This window comes from Sturnus vulgaris, chromosome 2, assembly GCF_052056855.1.
Source record: "Sturnus vulgaris isolate bStuVul1 chromosome 2, bStuVul1.hap1, whole genome shotgun sequence".
Lineage (NCBI taxonomy): Eukaryota > Metazoa > Chordata > Aves > Passeriformes > Sturnidae > Sturnus > Sturnus vulgaris.
The window spans coordinates 86,312,284-86,332,997 of record NC_142244.1 but is presented as its reverse complement, the minus strand read 5'-3'; the positions used below and the strand labels follow the sequence as shown (position 1 = coordinate 86,332,997).

Below are 20,714 nucleotides of genomic sequence, written 5' to 3'. Positions count from 1 at the left end.
CATCTGCTTCTGAAAAAGAAAAGAAAAAGAAAAAAAAGGAAAAAAAAATATGAGTCTGAAATGCACAGATGCTTGATTGAAATGGTTGTTTACAAATTAATCTGTTTACCAAGTCTGTGTCAACATTTGTGCTGTCCCACTGCATAGGTGGCTGGGGATTTAAATAAGCTGCTGGAGGCAAGGGATGCTTTCTGTGACAATTCTGTCTTAAATGTGTGTGAAAACATAGCCTCAGAGAATGAACCCAGCAGTAAAGTATCCTTCCCTTCTTTTCTGTTGGATACTTTGTAAGGAATTTAATACTGTGCAAGTATTCATCTGTAATTCGCAATCTTGTATGAGTATAGGTTAATCTAATCTTAACTAGGAACTATTTTCAAAGCTTTATACCAATTTTAGAAAAGTTGCTAGGATCCCAAACACAGGATTTATAATCTTTCCTGATAGCAAACATGAAAGGAGATTTTAGAAAGTAATAGTTTAAAGTTCTTTTGTTTTCTTTATTTTCATATCTTAGAAATTATATTTTCAAGGTCTTCTCTCTAACCAACAGGATTAAAAACCTCCTTTAAACTAGATATACTTCAGTTTTGTCACAAAGGTATGATTATAAGGGCTTTGAGAGACACACAGACAATACAGTGAATCTCATTTAAAAGGCTGTGAGAATTTGGTTTTGTGTGTTTTGTCAAGCTTCCAACACCACCAAGACAAACAGATTCGAACCAACCACAGAAGAAGTGCAGATGTGCACACAGTGAGCTCTTGCTTCCTTAAGATACCTGCTCAAGACCTGGGCAGGTTTCCAGGTCCTGATGTTTACTGAGAACTCCCTCTCTGTGCTTTTGGGGCAATGCAGAAGAATGTCAAACAAAAGGAGGAAAGGAAGTTAGAATCTCACCTGTGCGCAAGCAAGCACTGCCAAGCAATGTGGGGATAAGAGCCAGTCCATCCAGAGACACTGCCCGTGCATGTGCTTTGCCCATCTGCCTGAGAACGGCATCACTGCTCTCCTGGGAAGGACAGCAGAGATCTGAAAGGCTCCTTGCGAGCTGCCTGTACCCAGAAGTTATCAATACAGCAAGTCTCTTTCACCAAATACCTTAGAATATAACCCTTGCTAAGAAAATAGTTTTACTTTTCAGTTACCCAGGTACCACTTCTGGAGATCACAAATCTTTGTGTTAGACTGTAATTGGATATATTTCACAACAACCCCATGAGGGAATTCACTAATTACAGCAGTTTGTTGAAATTAAGGTGAGTGTAGTCATGGTTGGTAATAACTATGATACTATTGCAATCTTGTATTACTACACTTCAGGCTATGATTGTATCAAATCTCAGAAGCCAGGAGGGTTGGGTCTGGCTGGCAGATGAATAGACAATGAAGAACTGAACTACGCATTTGTGATTTCTTAAGAAGTTATGTGCTCATAAATCACAAATCATATTAATTTGCTCAGGAATAAGTACTCTGGGGCTTTAGTGTCAGGAAACACCCTAGAGCCTGAGAGGTTGTGTTACACCAGAGAAATAAAACCTACGACCTCTCCTGATCAGCTGTAGTTATACAAAAATTCTGCATTTTTATGGGACTGATAATTTTGCAGGACAAGTGTATTGGTCATGGCAACATGGGAAAATCCCAACTCAGAAACTTGCATTTGCCTTGCATCTTCTCATTAGTAATGTAAAAGTAACTTTATTTTTCTTGCATTTGAATACTTTTCTGAAGCATTACTACAGCAGTGGTGAGATATTTCCACTACAGAGATGTGTGCATCTCAGAAGGAAGTCTCTTTACACACACAGACTATAAAGTTTTCTGTTACAACAGGTAATCCAACAATTGATGAGAGATAACAACGTTCTGGTAACATAGTTTTAGGTTTTGTTAGTTTTAGATTAATTAAATGGTATTTTAGTTTTTAACAAAAATGTATCAAATGTTGCTTTTTTTTTTTTTTTTTTTTTTTTTAAATGGACACACGGAAAGAGGAGCCTGGTTGCCTAGAGGCTGCAGAACTTTGCTAATCTGTATGAAATACACAAGAGTCTGGGAGGACTGTTAGACTTCCAGAGAGTGAGCTAGAAAAAGTCAGGCTGTGTAAGACTCCTGCATCTGCAAACAGCCTCAAACTGTCCTCACTGGACACACCACGTGTCCTGGTTTGAGACAAAATTTGGGAGGGAAGAGCTGGTACACAGAGGATTAGATGAAGATCAGCAAACCAGTGCCCAAGAAACCCAGGAAAATGGCTCATAGAGCAAATCTACTTTTCAACCGAGATGTAAAACTGTGCTTGGTGGTGTTGAGGGCAGCTATTGACTTGAGCTGTAGCTTCAAAAGCTCAGATCAGGCTTCACTACTGCCCAGGCACACGATTTTGTGGTACAGATGATACCAAAAAGGGTGTCAGCCACCCCTCCTCCTTAGCAACCATTTATGAGCAATTGGTTTCACTTCCTCCTTTCTGCTGTCCTCGGGGCCCTGAGCTGGACAAGCCTTTCAGCCAGCTCATCTGGCAGAGTGCTGCTCTACCATTTCCTGGCTTCTCATCTCTTCTGTTCCTACATCAGGAATGTCATCCTTTGTTTAACACAAAATATCTCTGAAGTTTTGTTAATGGGTACGGACCGGGTGTAGGTGGGCAGGGGCTGGCTGCACGGGTGGTCTCTGTGAGGAAACAGGGCTATCCCATGCCAAACACAGTCACTTCCAGACAGCTTCAACATACCTACCATGGGAATGGCTGAGCCCCACTGGTAACACCAGTGGCACCTCTGGGAAAACGTATTTAAGGAAGGGCAAAATCACTATGTACCAATAAGAGAGAGAGGAGTAAGGCGAAGAAAGTGGGAAATACCACTGTGAGCAGCAAGGTAAAAAAAGAAAGAGGGGATGGAGATGCTGAAGGTGCTGGGCAAGGATTTCCCTGTAAAGAATCACAATGGGTGCAAATATCCGCAGTGCGGCCCATGAGGGACCCACAACAGAGCAGGTGGATACTTTCTGAAGGAACTGAACAAAGTATCAGAGCCATTTTTAAAGTATTTCGCCTCAACCACAGAAATCAAATCCGTAAAATCTCAGGAAAAATGTTTTTGACTGGTTGGACAGTCTGATTTTAAAAAAGCGTGTTTTTTTCCTCTGGGGAAAAAAAAAAAAAAACAGCCAAAGAAAACCAAGCCAAATAACAAACTCACAAACCACAACCCAATAGAGGAAGCCCGACTATTTGCAAAGGGAGGCACAAAGCAGCAGAACTTGCTGCTTCTGCTGCTCTGGAACGCTTGCAAGAAGCCAGGTCTTCTGGGGCAGCCCTTTCAGGGAGGCGAGCACGGCGGTGGCACGCGTCCCGAGGGGACCGCGCCAGTGTATCCATAAGAAAATGACGAGATGCAGGGTTAGTCGGTTTGTATTTACACGCCGTACCGGGCATTTTGCCTCCGACTTCCACAGCTGAACCCGCACACGGCTCCGGGCGGGACACAGGTTTCACCTCGGGAGAGCGCTGGGTTCAGGAGCAGCCTCCGGCTCCTCCGAGCCGCTCCCGCGGGACGGGCGGGGGAACCCTCCGCGGGGCGAGGGAGCGATGGCGGTCACTGACACAGCCGCACTGCCCCCTCGTCCCCGGTCCCCCGGGTGCGCTGCCTCGGCACCGCCCCGTCCAGGCGCCTCCGCGGGCCGGAGGCGATGGTTGGAGCAGGACGGGGCGGGGAAGGGGAAGGGAAAGGCGGGGGGAAATGTCGCGGTCGCTACGGGAGACGGGGGAAAACCGGAAGCCGGCGGGGCGGGGCGGCGCGGCGCTGGCGAGCCCTTTCCCGCTGCCAGCCTCTCCCCGCCGGGCGGCGGCAGCAGCGCCATGGGGTGCTTCTTCTCCCGCCGCAGGAAGCCGGCCCAGGGCGGCCAGCAGCAGCTGCAGGGAGCCGGGCAGGATGCGGCCGCCGGCGAGCAGAAGGCGCCGCAGTACAGCTGGGACCTGCGAGCCAAGGTACCGCCCCGGCTGGGGCTGGGGCTGGGGCTGGGGCTGGGGCTGGGGCTGGGGCTGGGGTATCGCCTCTCTCAATGGGCAAAGTCTCGCCCGCTCCTGCCGCCCGGGGTTTAAGCAGGGTGTGTGCTCCAACAGGGAGCATGCCTTCCCCCGTCCCGCTGTTACGGCTCGGTCCGCGCAGTTCAGTGCGTTAATTTGAGCAATTAAAAAGTGTTTAGCCTAAGGATTTTACCAGGCAGTCTCAAACTGTGCGAGCGGAGAGGGCGGCGCGCTGGGTGCCGCGGCTGCCGGCGGTGCGAGGATCGGTCCCGCTGCGGGGCTGCTCCGGAGGGGGCTGGCGCTGCCTCCCGGTGGGACAGCGCCCTGTGGGCAAGCAGCTTGGCTGTGACAGTCCCCACGGGTGTCTGCCTGCCCTCGGGATTCCTGATGCAGCGCGGAGTCCCCTGGGTGCGTGCTTCACTCGAGCAAACCGGGATTAATGGCTGGGGATCTGTGCCCGGGCGAGTCACCGCACCTGGCATTGTAGCAGAGGCATAAAAGGCTTGCAGTGTGTCCTGGCTGTCTACATTGATTCTTCCTGCTTGGGTGTTTGCGCTGGGGTTTTTTTGGTTTTTTTTTAAGAGGAAGTAGAACTAGCCTATTAGCCCTTAAAATTACAAACCCTTCCTCATGCTGTTTCCAGAGCTCCTGGAGGACTCAAGCGGGAAAGCATTTAAATGCTGGATAAAATGTATTTCTTCCTAGGCTCATTTCAAGTTTCACTTCCTAAATATATAATGAGATTGTAGCCCTACTAGGCCTCTCTTCCTCTCCTCTCCAGCTGCCTTCGGGTGGGGAAAGCAGAAACTGGGGTGATAAACTTAATTGATGTGGTTTCAACAAGCAAAATCTGCAAACCTTTAGGCCATATTTTAAAAGTACGGAAAAGAAAATGTGTGAACTTATTTGAATGTTTAGCTTGCTTGTTTTCTAAACTTGGCCAGGTGCTCTAGGGTGTCCCTTAAGTCTTCCAAGTAGATTAAGGCAAGCTTGGAGATGAGCTAGAGAGCGTGCGCATGGCCTGGAGGAATCGTTCCTAGAGGATAAAGATGAGCAGTCTGTGTTGGGCTTGTTGCTGTGACTGGATATTTAGGGAGCGGACAGAGAAGGGGAGGATAACAGCCTGTCACTTGTACAGAGACTATTATCGCAACAGGAGGGGCTATAGTGAAGCCATATTTTAGAGCGACAGAACAAAACTTTGTCTAAAAGTAAGTGACTAAATATGGCTTTGGAATACTATTTTTCAATTTTAGAGCAAATTCACCAGTTAAAGCTCAACAGGTATGAGTTTTTTTTCTATCCCCATCTACTTATATACAGTTAACTTTGAAAACGAAAAGAAGGAAAGTTAGGATATAGAAAGACTTGATCCACAGAATAGCCGGCCTTGTTGCTAAGGAGATGATTGTTGTTAACTTGCTGGAAGTAGGCTCACACTAACATATGAAACTGTTACAGCTCCCACAATCTATCTCTGTGGAGCAAAAAAAACCCACAGCCATGTATTGCATGTAAAACTTCCTCCCTTTCTATAAAAGACTCTTTGAAACCAGAAGAATCAGTGAATTTAGGCTGTGCTAGTGAACAGTGTGAGCCATCAAATTAGCTGCTTAATTTTGTACTGTACAGCCTAAGAATGGCTATTTAACGTCTAAGTTCATTTCTCTTTCTCTTTGCAGCCTTATTTTTCATTGGGCTTTTTTTGGGTGTAAGATTAATACATTAAACCAGGAAAGCATCTGAAGTCACCTTACCTTGGAGGTGAAAGAGTGCTGAGCACTTGGTTCAACAACTAAACTTGTTGATCCTAGTTTGTATTAAGCAATACCCTGTCAGTGTTCATGTAGTAGCTTTAAATGTTGTCTGTGATACCTTGTCCTGTTGTCTATTACTTTCTCATTTCTGACGCTTCACATATATTTCTTTCACAAGTTTGTGTTTGTATACAAAGTTAAATTGAAGTCGGAAAACTTGTGGCATCAAGGCTCCTTTATTTTTTCATCAAGTGCATTGAATAGTATTCTAAACCCTGAAAACCTCAACTCTGTCAACAAATGTGCTAAGTTGTCTTTTGATGTTTTTTTCCACCATTTGAATTGGGTATGTGTTTCTAATTTTAGGCTCTCCTACTTGGTGATGCAGTTGTGGTTATATAGTGCACTTTTACAAGCAGGTTTGGCAATTGTCTGTAGTTTTTGTAAACTATGCTCTGTATGTTCTTACAGGTATGTCTTGCTGCTCAGACACTCCAGCTGTCTTCCTGTAAAATAATGCCATGCTGACATGGCAGAAAAATGTAGGCACACTTGGGTGCATATTTGTGTGATTAGGGATGTCTAGAGGGGTGACTGAACCTGAGGGGTTCCTCTAACAAAACTATTTTTTCTGCTTCTGAAGGTCATCATTGCTAGTTGAGCCTATTTTAATCATGTTCTGATGGCAGAAGATGATTAGTAGTGACACTCTGCTAGTGTAGCCCTAGTCAAAGAGTAATATGATGATATCCCAGTGACCATGTAACTCTTGTGTAATAGTCCCAAAAATGGACAATGTGGTAGAAAATTCTAAATAGAAAGTATTATAAGATGCTGATAGTTGAATTGAAATTAAGGAAAACATATGAATTTGAGGAGCCTTTTCAGATTTCTATGTGGCTTTATTAAGTGAGGACAGAAGTTTTAAGGTATACACAATTTAATCAAATTTAGATTTCATTGTAGATCTGCTGTAGTCTCTGTAATGCTTACTGAGCCTTGGGTTCAGAGAACTGTGTGAAGATTACTTATGGCACAGTAGAAGAACCAAAGGATGAGATTATCTTGAAAACAGAAAGGAGAAAGACGAATATTCAGTTTCTTGCTGCTCTGGGATTCTCAGTCTATGAGTGTAAGTAGAGCACACTTTATTTCAGAGTCTGATGTTATTGCATCCTGAGGGCTTATTATGTGTCTTGATGTCTTTGGGCTGTCATGAGAGTCTCTTTCTGACCAAGTGTAGGAGAGGAACTTAGTAGTGCTCTGTCCTTCTCAGCCTTCTTCAGCTAGCTTTCCACATGGATTGTTTTCCTTTCCCACTGCATGGCTAACAGCAGTAACTGAGTGTGGGGATGTACAGACAGGAACTGGGGCTTTTGTGTCTTGTGATGGCAGATACACTCATGACTTCCACAGGAGAAGAAACAAAAGGACTGCATCATCTTTTTTGCTGTTATCTCATGTTCCAGTAAGTAAGATTAGATTAATTATGATCACAGTTGGCATTTAGAGCTTAGAGGAACTTTGCTTCCCAGATATTTTTTTTACTTTTAGGGGGAACAAGGAAAGTTTTGTTTTATGTCAACTGATTCGCAACTCAGCTGGTTTAGTTGATAGGAAACATGCAGTGATCATTGGTGTCGTGCTATGTAGCTGTATTTAAACAGTTAAAAAACCTCGAGAAGTTTAACTTTTTGCCTAAATCATAGATAGTCTTTTGTTACCTTACTTTTGAGGATTCTTCATGAATGGTCTGAGCTGACTTGGGCATCTTGAATTGTCTAGATATTGTTTATGTAGCCATTTAGTATTTTATTTTGGAATATTAATACAATAACTTTTTTTTTTTTTCTCTAAACAGTGAATTATTTTGTCCCTAAATCCAATGTATCTCTCTTATGCTTCTCAAAATGTGGTCAGATCAACTGAGAAGCAGTCAGAAGGTTGATATTAAACAATATTTCCAGTTAGATCAAATACAGGCCTGTGGTAGCTTCCTTTCTTCTTTCACTTTTTCTGTATGCAGAATTTGACAGTGGTTTGCTGAATGTGAATAACTGTTCTATGCTGTTATGGGCAATATGGAAAAGCATGAACATTCAGACTGTTGTATTGGCCACTTTTAATGTCAGGGTGTGCAGGAGATGCTCCGAAACAAAAAAACCCCCTGTTTGCTAGTGACAGGAACCTGCTCTACTCTTTACACCTTTTCTTGTGCAAGAATCTTGAAATCTGCCAGTGGCTGAGTAACTTCAACAAGCAATCTCCAGAGGATGTTGCAACTCATTACTTGAGGGCACCAAACCCATGCAAGTATGAATATGCAGAAGTGTCTAGGCCTGGGAATGCACTTTTCTTTCTTATTTCCCTTATGTTAATTCCCCTGCTGACAAAAATAGTGCTTAAAGCTTCTTAAGTTGGTATGCCTATCCTATAGCTGTAGCTTTTAATGTCATTGGGTCAGCAGCCAACTTTTTTATGTCATCAGCTATATATATGTTCATTTCTGAAATGCCATCTGTAGTGACTTAGAGAGTTAGGGGATGATTTTTTGAGAATTATGTTTAAAAGAAAAGACTTTAGTGTAAGTGATTTAGAAACACTTTACAAACTGTTTGCTCAGCAACCTAGACATGGGTAACTAGAGGAGAACTGTAACATGTTAAGAACAGCAGTAACTTCTCATATTTTTAGGGGCATGTCACTGTTGACTGAAATTCCTTCCCTGATGGACCCTGTGAAAAAGTTTTGCTAAGACATGAACTCGTACCAGAAACACTTCGAGATGTTGGGATAATTTATTATTCCAGGTACAATTATCACTAATAACTGTGAAGGTCTAGTATTCCTAAGTCTTCTTCCAAATGGGAGCTGCCCAGTTTTGGTGCCAGTAAACTGGATAATGGTGGCTGAAGAGAGGTATGTCACATGCAGCTTTCACATAGCCTCTGACCTTCTTGCTAGACAAGTGTTTGCAGGAAGGAAAGCTACTTAATACACCTTGCACTTGTAACAGGATGTCCTAGAGCTGTAAACAGTCATGACAAACTCGTTTGCCTTCATTTCTCTCCTTTTGTTTGTTCTTTTAAAATCCTTGCTCCTTACAATTTGTCCTCTAGCCCTTTGTAACAGACTTATCATCGTTGTAATTGCTAATAACCAAAACTAGGCTTCTGTGCCTGTTTTGAGAAGAAAAAAATGTTAGCCCTAAAAAAGGACTAACTTTTTCATCATCACATCTGGTTATTTTAGGTTATTCTATGGAGTAATTCCTGAACCTGTGTGCATGGCCACTTCAGATAGAAGGTTTCAACTCCTGAGTTGTGCCAATATCTATTAATGTATCACTCTATCTACTGTAAGAATATTTTAAATTCAGCTGAAGATATTGGAAGTTACCACTGTGAATACGGTTACCTTTTGAACTTATATCAGCTTGGGGAAAAAAAGACATTTAAAAAATCTGTTAAGGGCTGGAGAGTAAAGCGTCTGTCTGGGTGAGATGGGTGGGTATGGACAAAGTGTTTTGAACCTTTTACCAAATACAAAGGACAAGTAGATGAGTTATCAAATAGTTGAGTTTTCCTGACCTGCCACATGCTTAAGATTTTATAGGCAGTGGACCACCAAATGAATGGGCAGAGAAATGTACATAGCCCTGGTTATGGTTGTACAAGACTGCAGATGCTGCTTTCTTCTGTTTCTTTTTGCTTTCCTAGCCTGCGTTTTTTCCTATGTTGCCAAGATGGAACTTAAGGAGCAGTTGATGTTCACGGTCAGGGGAAGGAAAGTGGTTGCAGTGATTTAATATTAACCTGTTGATGATACCTGAACACTTCAGAGATGGTGAACATGAACTAAGAAGGCTGATGGCATCCTGGCTTGTATGAAAAGTAGTGTGGCCAGCAGGACTAGGGCCATGACCTGTACTTGGCACTGTTGAGGTTGTACCTCAAATCCTCTATTCAGTTCTGGATTCCTCACTTCAAGAAACTGAAGTGCTGGAGCATGTCCAGAGAAGGGTAATGGAGCTGGTGAAGGGTCTGGAGCACAGGTGTGATGAGAAGCAGCTGTGGCTGTTTAGTTGGAAGAAAAGGAGGCTCAGGGTAGACCTTGTTGCTCTCTACAACTGCCTGAAAGGAGGCTGTAGGAAGTCTGGGTTGGTCTCTTCTCTCAAGTATCTAGTGATAGGACAAGATGATAAGGCCTCAAGTTGCTCCAGTGGAGGCTTATATTGGACATAAGGAAAAATTTCTTAATGGAAACATTAAGCATTCCCTGGCATCCCAGGGAGGTGGTTGAGTCACTATCCCTGGAGGTATTTAAAAGATGTGTAGTTGTGGCAGTTGGGGACATGATTTAGTGGTGGACTTGGCAGTATCAGGTTAATGGTTGCGCTTGATGGACTAAGAGGTCTTTTCCAATTTAAACTATTCTGTAATCCTATGAGCATATAAGGACCTGTTGAATGCATCCTCAAAATCATAGCTCCACCTTCAGGCCTGTTTCTCTGGCATGTTTCTTTTACTCAGAAGTGAAATATTTATATCTGCTATAGTCTTATATTTCCTCCTCTCAGGGGCAATAACCCAATGGAGGGAGAGAGTATCAAATCTATTTAATGCAGTCTCTCCAGTCTATACTGCAGTGTTAATCAATAAATACTCTTAGTCTTTAAAAGGGTATTTGCAAAGCAAAATTAAAGGAAATGTGCAAATTTTCCCTGGCATGTTTAACAAACTGAGACGTAAAAGCTGTGCCAGGGTGGAACTCTTAGTTCTGGAAAACAGGCAAATAAAGAGGAGCTCCTGAATCTGATAATAAGCTGTTATCTTTAACTTGATTACTGTTCTTACTCAAAAACTCTTATTTGAAACTGTCTATAAGCTGTGAGTTTCCTGACTAACCAGTGTTTTTCACCTAGGCCTAAATGAAATTGCAAAGTAAAGATTTGCATGTCCTTGCAAAGGCCACTGGATCGGATGAGCTAGTGCTGCTTCAGAGGCTTTGTAGAGCAGAGCAATTCAGAAAGAAGTGCTTAGGTTCCAAGTTTAAAAAAAGCTGTAAGTTCTGGAAACACTCAGCTTCTCATTCCTAAGAGAAGTAACTGTTCCTCTGTGTGTCTTTTGAAAGCAGTAAGTCTGTCTCCCATGGTTATTAAAAAAAAACCAACACCAACAATGCATAAACACACAAACATATATAAATGTTCTAGGAGATGCCTGGGAAGAATATGTTTAAAAGAAATTTTAGTATTTATGTTTTCAAGTAAGAGAGAATATGAGGGTAAATAACTTGTAAATGGATCAAATATGTAACATTGCTTGAGACTCAAGACCTTGGAGAGTTTGAATCCAAAGCATGCTGTGTGACTGACTGTGGGACTCCATGAGGTGTCCCTTACCTTTTAAGTCTCCCAATTTTATTTGTAACACTTCCAGCTAACTTTCCTGGATGTATACTAGTGGTATTAAATATGATTGAGGAGAAAATTCTAGGAAGCCATCTTCATGGCCTCTACTTGCATTTTATTTGGAATATTCATCAGCTGCAAATCTCCTTTCTTGTCTGAAGGTCATATATGTTGCATAGAATGAAACACGTTTTATCAGGTGGTAGAGATTTTTAGATTCCTTTGGCTGTTCCAGTCAAAAGCTACCTGGGCTGGTTTCATGAATGTCTGGTGCTAGCCTGTTCTGGTTTATGCCTTTTGCTGGTCTCTGAATATTGTGTCAATATTTGACATGCTAGGAAGAAGCTTTTTTTAGAAATTAGACTGCACTGAAACTGTGGTAATGCATGATAACTAGTGATAGTACAGCTAATTTTAGGAGCATCAAGGCTGATAATCAAATAGCAAGTTGCTGAATTGATCTTGTGTTAGTCATTCACTCGTCCACTTCTAAGTGCTATTGTAATGAGCTTTTACCAGAGGGCAGAGAAGAATTTGCTCCGGGAATTCTGGTTGGCTTGAGACTTAATTTATATCTAGAAATAAACCAGCTCAGATTCCTTTGGTTTTAGGACAGCATGGGCCATATTATTCATGCTTTCCACCTGTATTACATCCATCCTAGGTGCTGTGTGGCTCGTGAGTTGCCGCTCCCTAAAGGAGAGACTCAGGGAAAGCCACAGCCTCCCTCAAGTATTCTGCCCCAGTGAGAGGGATGCTGGAGTGAAGAGGAGATCTGCAAACATGTCCCCTGTACCACCACTGCCAGTTTTTGCTTCTTGGACATAGTTAAAACAATCTTGTATGTTTTGTTAGCACAAAAATCTTCTCATTGTTAGCACGAGATAATGCTGTGGCGCAGAGTAATGAGCTCTCTGTAGTTTGCAAACATAGTAGAGAAGATACTGCTTGACAGCAACAAGGTTTCCTTGCAATGTGTTGAGGTGCCCTAAAATATGACCAAGAAAGTTACTCAAAAAGGAAATACTGTGTATCTCTGGCTTGTGGGGCACATATTGAGAAAGTAAGAAAATTACAGCCTGAAAAATATTCCAGGCTGGAGCTTTACAGCTGTGTTCCCAGCCGATAAGCTACCCTAGCTCAAGGCTAGGGAGAATTTCTCCCAGGATGATAATTTGGTCAAAATAAAAAGGAATTAATAACAAGACAGAACACCTGTTGTAGTACGTGACCAGGCCCTGGAAATAGGGTGCCTTCTCTCTGAACCAATCACCTTTTCTCTACTCTTGGAATTGCGAGTCATGCTATAAAACCAAGTCTGTTTCTGAATAAACTTGTCTCTTTCTTTCTATCATGAGAAACGACTATGTAGCTGTACATCTTATTTCCGCTGCACTTAAAGGGTTAAAAGCCCTTTCCACAGCTACACTGGCTTTATGAATCTTTGAGTATGTTGGACAATTGATTTATTGCATTTATTACTCTACCAAGAATTGTAATCCTTGTTGAAACAGTTTAGAGTCCATAGTTAAAACTAGCTCCCCTTGCCCCTTTCTTTATTAGAGGACAAACTGAGTTGTTGTTTTTTTTTATTCCCGTGGAGCATCTCAGAAGTGTAGTTTCATTTCTTGTATCTGAATACTGTGTATTCCAGTAGTTTACTTAAGAGTTGCTTCTGATCTTTCATGACTCATTGAAGACCCTTGTGGCAGTTTATCCTGTATAATTCAGTGGTACTTCAATCAGTGCAAGTCAATGGGCATTTAGCATTATCATATTCTCTGCATTTGAAAACTTTAACCTTGGTTTTTGTTTTATTCCTTCTTCAGATTGACCCCAAAGATTACACTTTCTCCGGACTTAAAAATGAAACTGTGGGTCGACTGCCTGGAAAAGTAGCAGGGCAACAATTTGTCATCCAAGACTGCGAGGACTGCAAAATCTACATATTTGACCATTCTGCTACAATCACGATTGACGACTGTGTCAATTGCCAAATCTTTTTAGGACCAATAAAAGGCAGCGTGTTTTTCCGTGACTGCAAAGACTGTAAATGTGTGGTTGCCTGCCAACAGTTCCGCACGCGGGACTGCAGAAAGCTGGAGGTGTTCTTGTGCTGTGCCACCCAGCCCATTATTGAGTCCTCCACAGGTATGAAATTTGGATGTTTCCAGTACTATTATCCCGAGCTTGCTTTACAATTTAAAGATGCTGGTCTGAGTATCTTCAATAACACATGGAGCAACATCCATGACTTTACCCCTGTGTCTGGAGAAAATAACTGGGGCCTTTTGCCTGAAACTGCTGCAGTCCAAGATTATGTTCCTCTTCCCAGCTCTGAGGAGCTGAAAGCCGTCAGGGTTTCTACTGATGCTGCAAAGAGCATAATACCAATAACTCGAGGGCAGAGACAGAAAAACAGTGATGAATCGTGTTTGGTCGTGTTTTTTGCTGGTGACTACACAACTGCAAATGCCAGGAAGTTAATTGATGAGGTAAGCAACCTTTGTCTTCATTCAGGTTTTTCAATTCCTAATTAAACTTTCTTTTGGACAGCCTCTGATTCTCCCTGAAGGGGGAATATAGAGACTCTGTTTGTCTACTGACCATACTGATCAACTTCATTGTTTAAAACCTTAAAGCAAGGTAGGAGGCTGAATCTCATCTGATCAGTCAGTTGCTTTACAGCTGACATCCTGTGAGTGGCACATCTATGCTCTGACAGTTCTGGTGTACTTTTCCATCATGGCACAGCAATGTGATGCTCTGAAGAAAATGTGTAGTTGATTTGATGAACTTGGTCAACTATAGATTAAGTGATTGACAATGCTTGTGAAAGGGTTGTAAGCAATTAACTTGTTAGCTATTGTCTTGAAAGTCTCAGCTAACAAGTCTGTCCTGAAAGCTTTTCCAGTACTAACAGAGAATCTTTAAAAAAAAAAAAGTGTTAAAATGTATCCCCTGTGTCATCCGGTGTTGGAACTTTTGTCATAAAGGGGCAGTGAATATTTGTCATGGCTGGTCAGCTGTCTTCAATGACTTAAAGAGCTTTTTTATTGGTCTTTTTTTTTCCCTTTTCCTTAGTATTTTATTTTTTTCTCCTGTGAGACAGCAGCTTCCAAACTTGGCTGAATTTGTACTTTCCTGGGGCTAAAACCTGGGAGTGGCTGGCTGCTTTCACCATTCTGAAGTGCCAAGGATGTCACAGAGCAGAGCCAGTAACCATGGGCTACAGCATCTGAGAGTGGTATCTGCAGAAGCTGCTGATCACAGTGTTCTACAATCAACTAAACATGTGGTGGAGCTATTTCCCTTGGGTTTTTATCTTCAAGGAAAGAAAGCTATAGGGTGTCTCCTTGCCTCCCCACTGCCCAGCTGGACTTTTATGGGACTGAGCTACTGAGTTACTTGGGTGAAGGGAGATAATGATGCTTATGGGTGATTTCTTTTCTGTTGAAGGAATAGCTAAAGGAGGAGGGTACTAGATGTGTTCTCCTCTGTTTGTAGTTATTTAGAAGTTGGAGTTAAGAAGATGCTAAAGGACTAGTTAGTGAGTTTCTGTGGAAATCTAACTGGGTTAATGGATGTTTTGGAAGTAAAAATGTATTTGCTCCTTTCCCACATGCTGTTAGTTTCATATTAGACTTGGAATAAAAATGTGGGGATGGGATGTATATATGTGTTTTCAAACATTAACTATTGCTCCAAAAGTGAAAACTTCAGCAGTGGATAGATGAGAGTTTGAGCTAATGCTTGACTGAACTATTTAGGCTATTGCAGACTAAAGAGAATTGACTGCTTGTTTCCAGATGCTGAATGCCTTTAACTCCCATTAGTTTCTGCATGTGAGGAATTGTGAGGAAAAACACATAACCCTGGGCCCTAATATATGAAACAAAAACATTCACATTTATTCCTCTAGGTGCACTAGGGCAGAGGAGAAAATATGGGTGAATGGAATGAAAATAAACAGAAGTGTAGAGAAAGCAAATCATGTCTGAGAAGAGCTAAAAGGGTCCCTTTGCTCTGAGACTTAATGTGTATGGGTAAAAAGAGTCTATGACAGTGTAATATGGATACTCAAATTGAACTCTGCCTTAGAAGCATTTTTAACATGAATTCTTTCTCTGTTAACAGATGACTAATAAAGGCTTTCAGCTGGTACAGACTAAAGAAGTCTTAATGAAGGCAGAAGATGCTCACAGAGTTTTCCAGCAGAGTGCGTTAGAATTCATTCCACTGCTGGAAAAAGGTGAGTTTGTGTTTTCTTTCTCCTTGTGATATAGAAATCTGTCACTAGAGAGTGCTGGAGAAGAAAGACGAATGAAGAACAAATTTATGTTTCAAGGGCATAATGTAAAACCTGTTGAGATGAGTTTTGGAAGCCTCAGTGAGGCCCTAAACCAGCCAAAACTCCTGAAGGCATCAGAAATGAGTTATTTCACAAGTATTTTGTGTTTCTGCTCTCCCTCTAGTGGTCCAACTGCATAGCTCAGGAGCAGTGGCACATGGAGATCTGACAGGAGAGGTCAAAAGAGCTCATGCTTTTAGACTCTTTCTAACTTGTCACCAGTGCTGCTCAGCCACTGAGCAGTGTTTCAGTGTTTCTGTATAAATTATTTAAATGAATTAGTATAGATGTATGTAAAGCAGATAGGTGTTCAAAATTCTTGTTTATATCTGGTGTACTGTCAGAGAATTTCAAAAGCCTTTCTATTGATATGACCACTGCTGGGTTTTTTCTCTTCTTACAGAAGTACTGACATTTTGTTATCTGTTATTTGCTGAAGCTCACTACACATTCCCAAACTTGATAGCAAATGCAGCTTTTTTCATGGTGACATGAGAGGTGCTCATTGCAAGAATAGGACAAAAGTCATTGCACTTATGATAGTCTAACTTATGGGCTGTATTGCAGTTATGTGGGAAGAAATACCATGTTCAGAATGAAACCAGAGAAAGCAGATCTGCAAATAGTGGGTGAGAACAAGTCTAAAAATCAGGCAATTCGCTATCTTGGGGCTGAGGCAAAAATGCTTGAATGACTCAGTCCCATTCCAGATGTCTCTGAAATGGCTCACTATTTGAGCAGCATAGTCTGACTCACTTCCATGATGCCTTGCACTCCTTAGCATTTTTGTGCTATTGCTGCCTTTCAAGAAGTAAAACTGGAATCTTGCCCAAATCTCTGGGAAAAAATAAAAAGAGCATGGAATTGCAGATAACACTATACTTTTTTTTTTGTAATGTGTTTGAGCCTTTTTAATTCTTTATCTGCTGTTATGGGGCTGCTCAAGCAAAAAAAAAATGCTTCTTGCAAGCTTCACAATTCCCTATGGGTTGAGAAATCTACTGTTTCAATGCCAAGCTTAAAAGCATTATTGATTTTTAGATGAAACTATTTTCTAGGTCCAGTGGTTGCTTTGGAATTCAATGGAGATGGTGCTGTAGAACAATGCCAAAGCACTATAAATGAAGTTTTTAGTGGGACCAAGGTAAGCTGGTGTATTGCTTTATTCACAGAAAATATTACAGAACATCTGAGCTATTTCATGGTCAAGATACAGTGTTGACATACTACACAATCTCTGTAAGGTTCATGGGTAGTAAAATTGGAATATCTTTTTGTTGTTGTTTTGGTTTTTTTGTACTGAAAACATGAGTTACTTGTTGGTGACAAGAACATTGTCCTAGGAAAGAGAGTTCTGGATCCCCATATCCACTGAAGAATACACGATTTCCACTTAAAACTGCTACTTCATATTATAGCAAAATCAAATTCTAGAATTATAGTACAAAAAAGTTCCACTTCAAGTCTTGGATTTAGTCACTTAACTTTGTAGTGTCCTGTCTATTAAACCATGACAAAGAGAATATGATGGGATTTCAACTTTTTTCCATGTTTACTTTTGCTGTGCAGGATACCACAGAATGCCTTCCTTCAAAGACAGTATTCTTTTTTCTTCTGTCAGCCTCTTTCACTTTAGCTTTCTTACACCACACCTCCTCTTTCCTTGCTGTTCCCTTACTCTAAATGGCAATGGCTTCAAAAAAGTTTATGGAAACATTTAGAGCACTCCTGATAACAGGAGAGTGACAAACCCTTTGCTTTCAGGCAGCTGTTCAAAGAAGACTAGAATAATGTCTTTGAGACATTATTGAGACAGCTCCTTGCTGTCTTTCAGTTCCTTTCAAAAGACTTACTTGGAACTAGGCTGCCCAGTTTCTGGAAAGCAGTCATCTTGTAATAAGTCATCTCGTTTAATTTTTTGATTGAGGCTAATGCTTGCATGCTAAGATGGGTGAAGAGCCACAGTGTTCTCTGTTACACTCGACTGTTTGGGTATAGCCTAAGACAATTGTTGTTCATCTGCTGAAAGCTTTCAAAGTGACTGTTTTGGAGCTTGGACTTTAACATACATTGGTAAATTTTTGAAGAATGCAAAAGTAATTGAAGTTACTTAAAAAAATAGGCATCTGCTGGAGAAGCAATGAAGTTTTTTGAGGGTAATATAGCACAAGGAAGTCTTTCTTACAAACTCTCCCTTTCTGTTAAAGGAAAGTAGTAGTCTAAGGATTTTGTGTATTTATTTTTCCTCCGCTGTCCTGGAGAGAGTTGACTTTATCAATCAAAATACATCTAAATAGACACTAACTAAAGCTGTGACCCCTGAATAATGAAGCTCCAAACTCCTGATCCTGAAGGCAAGGGCTAATGTAGCCAGCATGTGTGCTAGGAAAGGGGGACAGCAACAAATGGTGGATGCATCAGGGCTGAGAGAATATTAGGATTTGTTCTGTAACATAGTGGGAACCAACAGTTTTGTCTCTCATGAAATGCAAAACTAAAAATAAGCATTATTGCTTCCAAATGAGCATGACTGCTTTTACTCATGCATAACTATTCTCTTGTTTAACAAAACAGGTTTTTGTATCAGAAAGCAAAGCTTCAGCATCTCAAGATGTAGACAATTTCTACAATTTTGCTGACGTGCAGATGGGAATGTGAAGTTTAGCATGAAGGTCCTCATGTACGGTTTGTCTCAGCACTTGGATGTCACTTGGCTTGAGCATCACAGCAGCTTTATCATTTAGTTTTGTATTTCTCATATATCCCTTTTATAAAGCCACTGGTGTGTTTTAATACCACCTTATCTGAACTGGAGTAAACTGCATAGATAGCCATGTGCATTATGTTTGAAATGTAAGTTTAACTTCAAAAACAATTGAGCTTTTCTACTAACTTTTTTTACGGTGATTTCTAAACATCTATTGACACTTGAATGTTTCTTGACAACATCTAATGGTTATACATATTTTAAAAGTGCAGTGCTGATCCAAGTTTGATGCAACAGTAATTGTTATCTTTCACTCAGATATTGTTTAGAAAGTGTATTTATATGAAACTTGCCCTTCAAAATTTTCTCACATGCAAATTTGTCTTCGCTGGGGGTCCAGGAAGGAAGCTGTAGTCATTGACTTTTTCTGAAAACTTAGTCTGAAATGAACTTTCCTTGTAGCTTGCTTTCAAAAGTGGTTTGTAACTTTGGCTTACTCTGCTTCGGCACACTTTTTGAATGAAGTTGTTTGCAGCAGCATTTATGGTAGGAGTTGTCTCAACAGCATTCTGCTAAGTGAGAACTTGCCAGGCTTTTCTGCTTTGAGGTGAATCCTGAGCATGAATGCTCTGCTGAAGCTACACCAAGATCTGCTCAGGTTCTTTGGTGATACAACTGCCTCTGGCATTGCCAGCTCACACATGGGGAGATTTCTTTGCACTTGGAGCAATAAACCTCTAGAATATTGTTGTTTGCTAAAAGGGACATAGCCAGTAGTCAGAGAAAGGCTTTGGCATTAAAAACCCCTTCTTCCTTGCAAGACCCCAGGAGATGGCTTTTACATGGAGAAGTATTAAAGTGTTATAAAGTGCTACACACTGCCATGGGATTTATTTTGTATTAATTCTAAAGACAGACTGAAGAAGTGCTATCAGCATTTTGTGAGATGCATTTCAATAGTGTTTAATAATAATGCTTATTGCTAAATAATGCATATTAGAATGCAAATCTATATGAGTATTAAATACATGATTGATTTATTTTTGCATATTAAGTCCTTACTGATTTTTCTACATGAACTTGAAGCTTAAGTCCAGGTTTACAAGCCCTCTTGAACCAATTGTGCATGGAGACACACAAAACCAAATTTCATAATTAAAACATGGCTTGCAAGTTTGCATAGCCTTTACAATTCATTGAATGGATTGGGCATGTGTTGAGGTGCTAAAGCAATTTCCTCATTATGGTCATCCATCAAAAGGGAAGATCTTGCAAATCTTAACTGAAAATGAGTCTTGACTCATCAGTTTCACAGCTCTGGAGCTCCAAAGTGGGTGGCTAAAAACACATCTTTTTTTTTTTTTTTTTTTTTGAGTTAGCACATGAAAGAATCTCTTCTTCTGAAATTCATAATTCTGTAATGCCCAAGAGAGGTTCTAAGCTGTCATTTTGTTGCTACTGGGCAAATGCTTGCCATTAGTTTAAACTAGAGAACATGTTCTTAGGACCTCTTGTTATAGTTATGCATAGATTAAATAAGGAAGAATATCTCCTGAATAAACAAAACCATTGGTGTACTGGAGGTAAGAAAATTGCTATTTCTTTGAAATGTTTTTATTTGACAAAGTGAAAGAAAATCAAGCCACCACCAGAACGAACTGGTAGCAGAAATTATGACTTACTTGCACTTAGCCAGCCAAAATTTTTTCTTTTTTCTTTTTTTTGTAAGTATGAGGTAAGGCTGTAAAAAGAACTAAAATTTTCATCTTGCTCTCCAAAGTACGAGCACAACTCATCAGTCAAAACGTACAGAAATTAATCTAGATATGTACAGTAAATGTATTATTTTGGTATTGACAGTACATTGAAATTGTATAATGTACTTCAGAGCCGTAATTATGTGATTTGTATCAGCAGTACTTATACAAGACTACCTTGGTCTCTAAACTTTTACATATAATATTTCCAAAGTTGCATGCTGACACTTGATTATGTGTATGTTTATAGCTTATTTTTTGTATCATCAACTTGCCCTGGAAACAAAGTGCTAAGCGGACTTTTGTGGCTCCTTTTGCTGGAGGACAAGATGATTAACTGAAAATTAATCTAGGCTTGAAACAGTGGAATAACTTTTCTACATGCTGGGAAAGAGCAGTGTTGGTTTTGTTTTTTTTTTAACATGGATGGTCTGTTTACCGACATCAAGAATTTTTAATTAAAAAATCCCTAAATAATGAAGGAGCTTCTCAATCCAATTATTTATCTATCTTTTGATTTCCCTTTCTTGCTAACAGGTGTTAAGAACACTTCTAGCTTAAGAGTCAGGAATTCTATGCATTACAAAATGGTACGTGTTTCATGTATTCTTTGTACGTTTCTCGTGTAGCTTTTAATGTAATTTGTATTACAATGTGAATGTGATTCATAATAAACATTTGAAATATTTGAA

At 40.7% G+C, this 20,714-nt stretch overlaps 1 protein-coding gene across 1 annotated transcript; it reads left to right on the top strand.

Moving 5' to 3' along the window:
* The first annotated feature begins 3,800 nt into the window (after positions 1 to 3,800).
* On the top strand, positions 3,801 to 20,714 carry RP2 (RP2 activator of ARL3 GTPase). Its single transcript, XM_014892407.2, has 5 exons — positions 3,801 to 3,998; positions 13,037 to 13,702; positions 15,345 to 15,459; positions 16,617 to 16,702; positions 18,133 to 20,714. The coding sequence occupies exons 1-5, from the start codon at positions 3,870 to 3,872 to the stop codon at positions 18,214 to 18,216; spliced, it is 1,080 nt and encodes a 359-aa protein (XP_014747893.2). The 5' UTR covers positions 3,801 to 3,869; the 3' UTR covers positions 18,217 to 20,714.

What these genes read in the sequence shown, in the direction of transcription:
- RP2 (XM_014892407.2), top strand. Translation starts at nt 3,870, where the DNA reads ATGGGGTGCTTCTTCTCCCGCCGCAGGAAGCCGGCCCAGGGCGGCCAG. An exon ending in CATTCCACTGCTGGAAAAAG is followed by an intron (nt 15,460 to 16,616) that starts GTGAGTTTGTGT and finishes ACTATTTTCTAG; the next exon opens with GTCCAGTGGTTGCTTTGGAA. An exon ending in AAGTTTTTAGTGGGACCAAG is followed by an intron (nt 16,703 to 18,132) that starts GTAAGCTGGTGT and finishes TTAACAAAACAG; the next exon opens with GTTTTTGTATCAGAAAGCAA.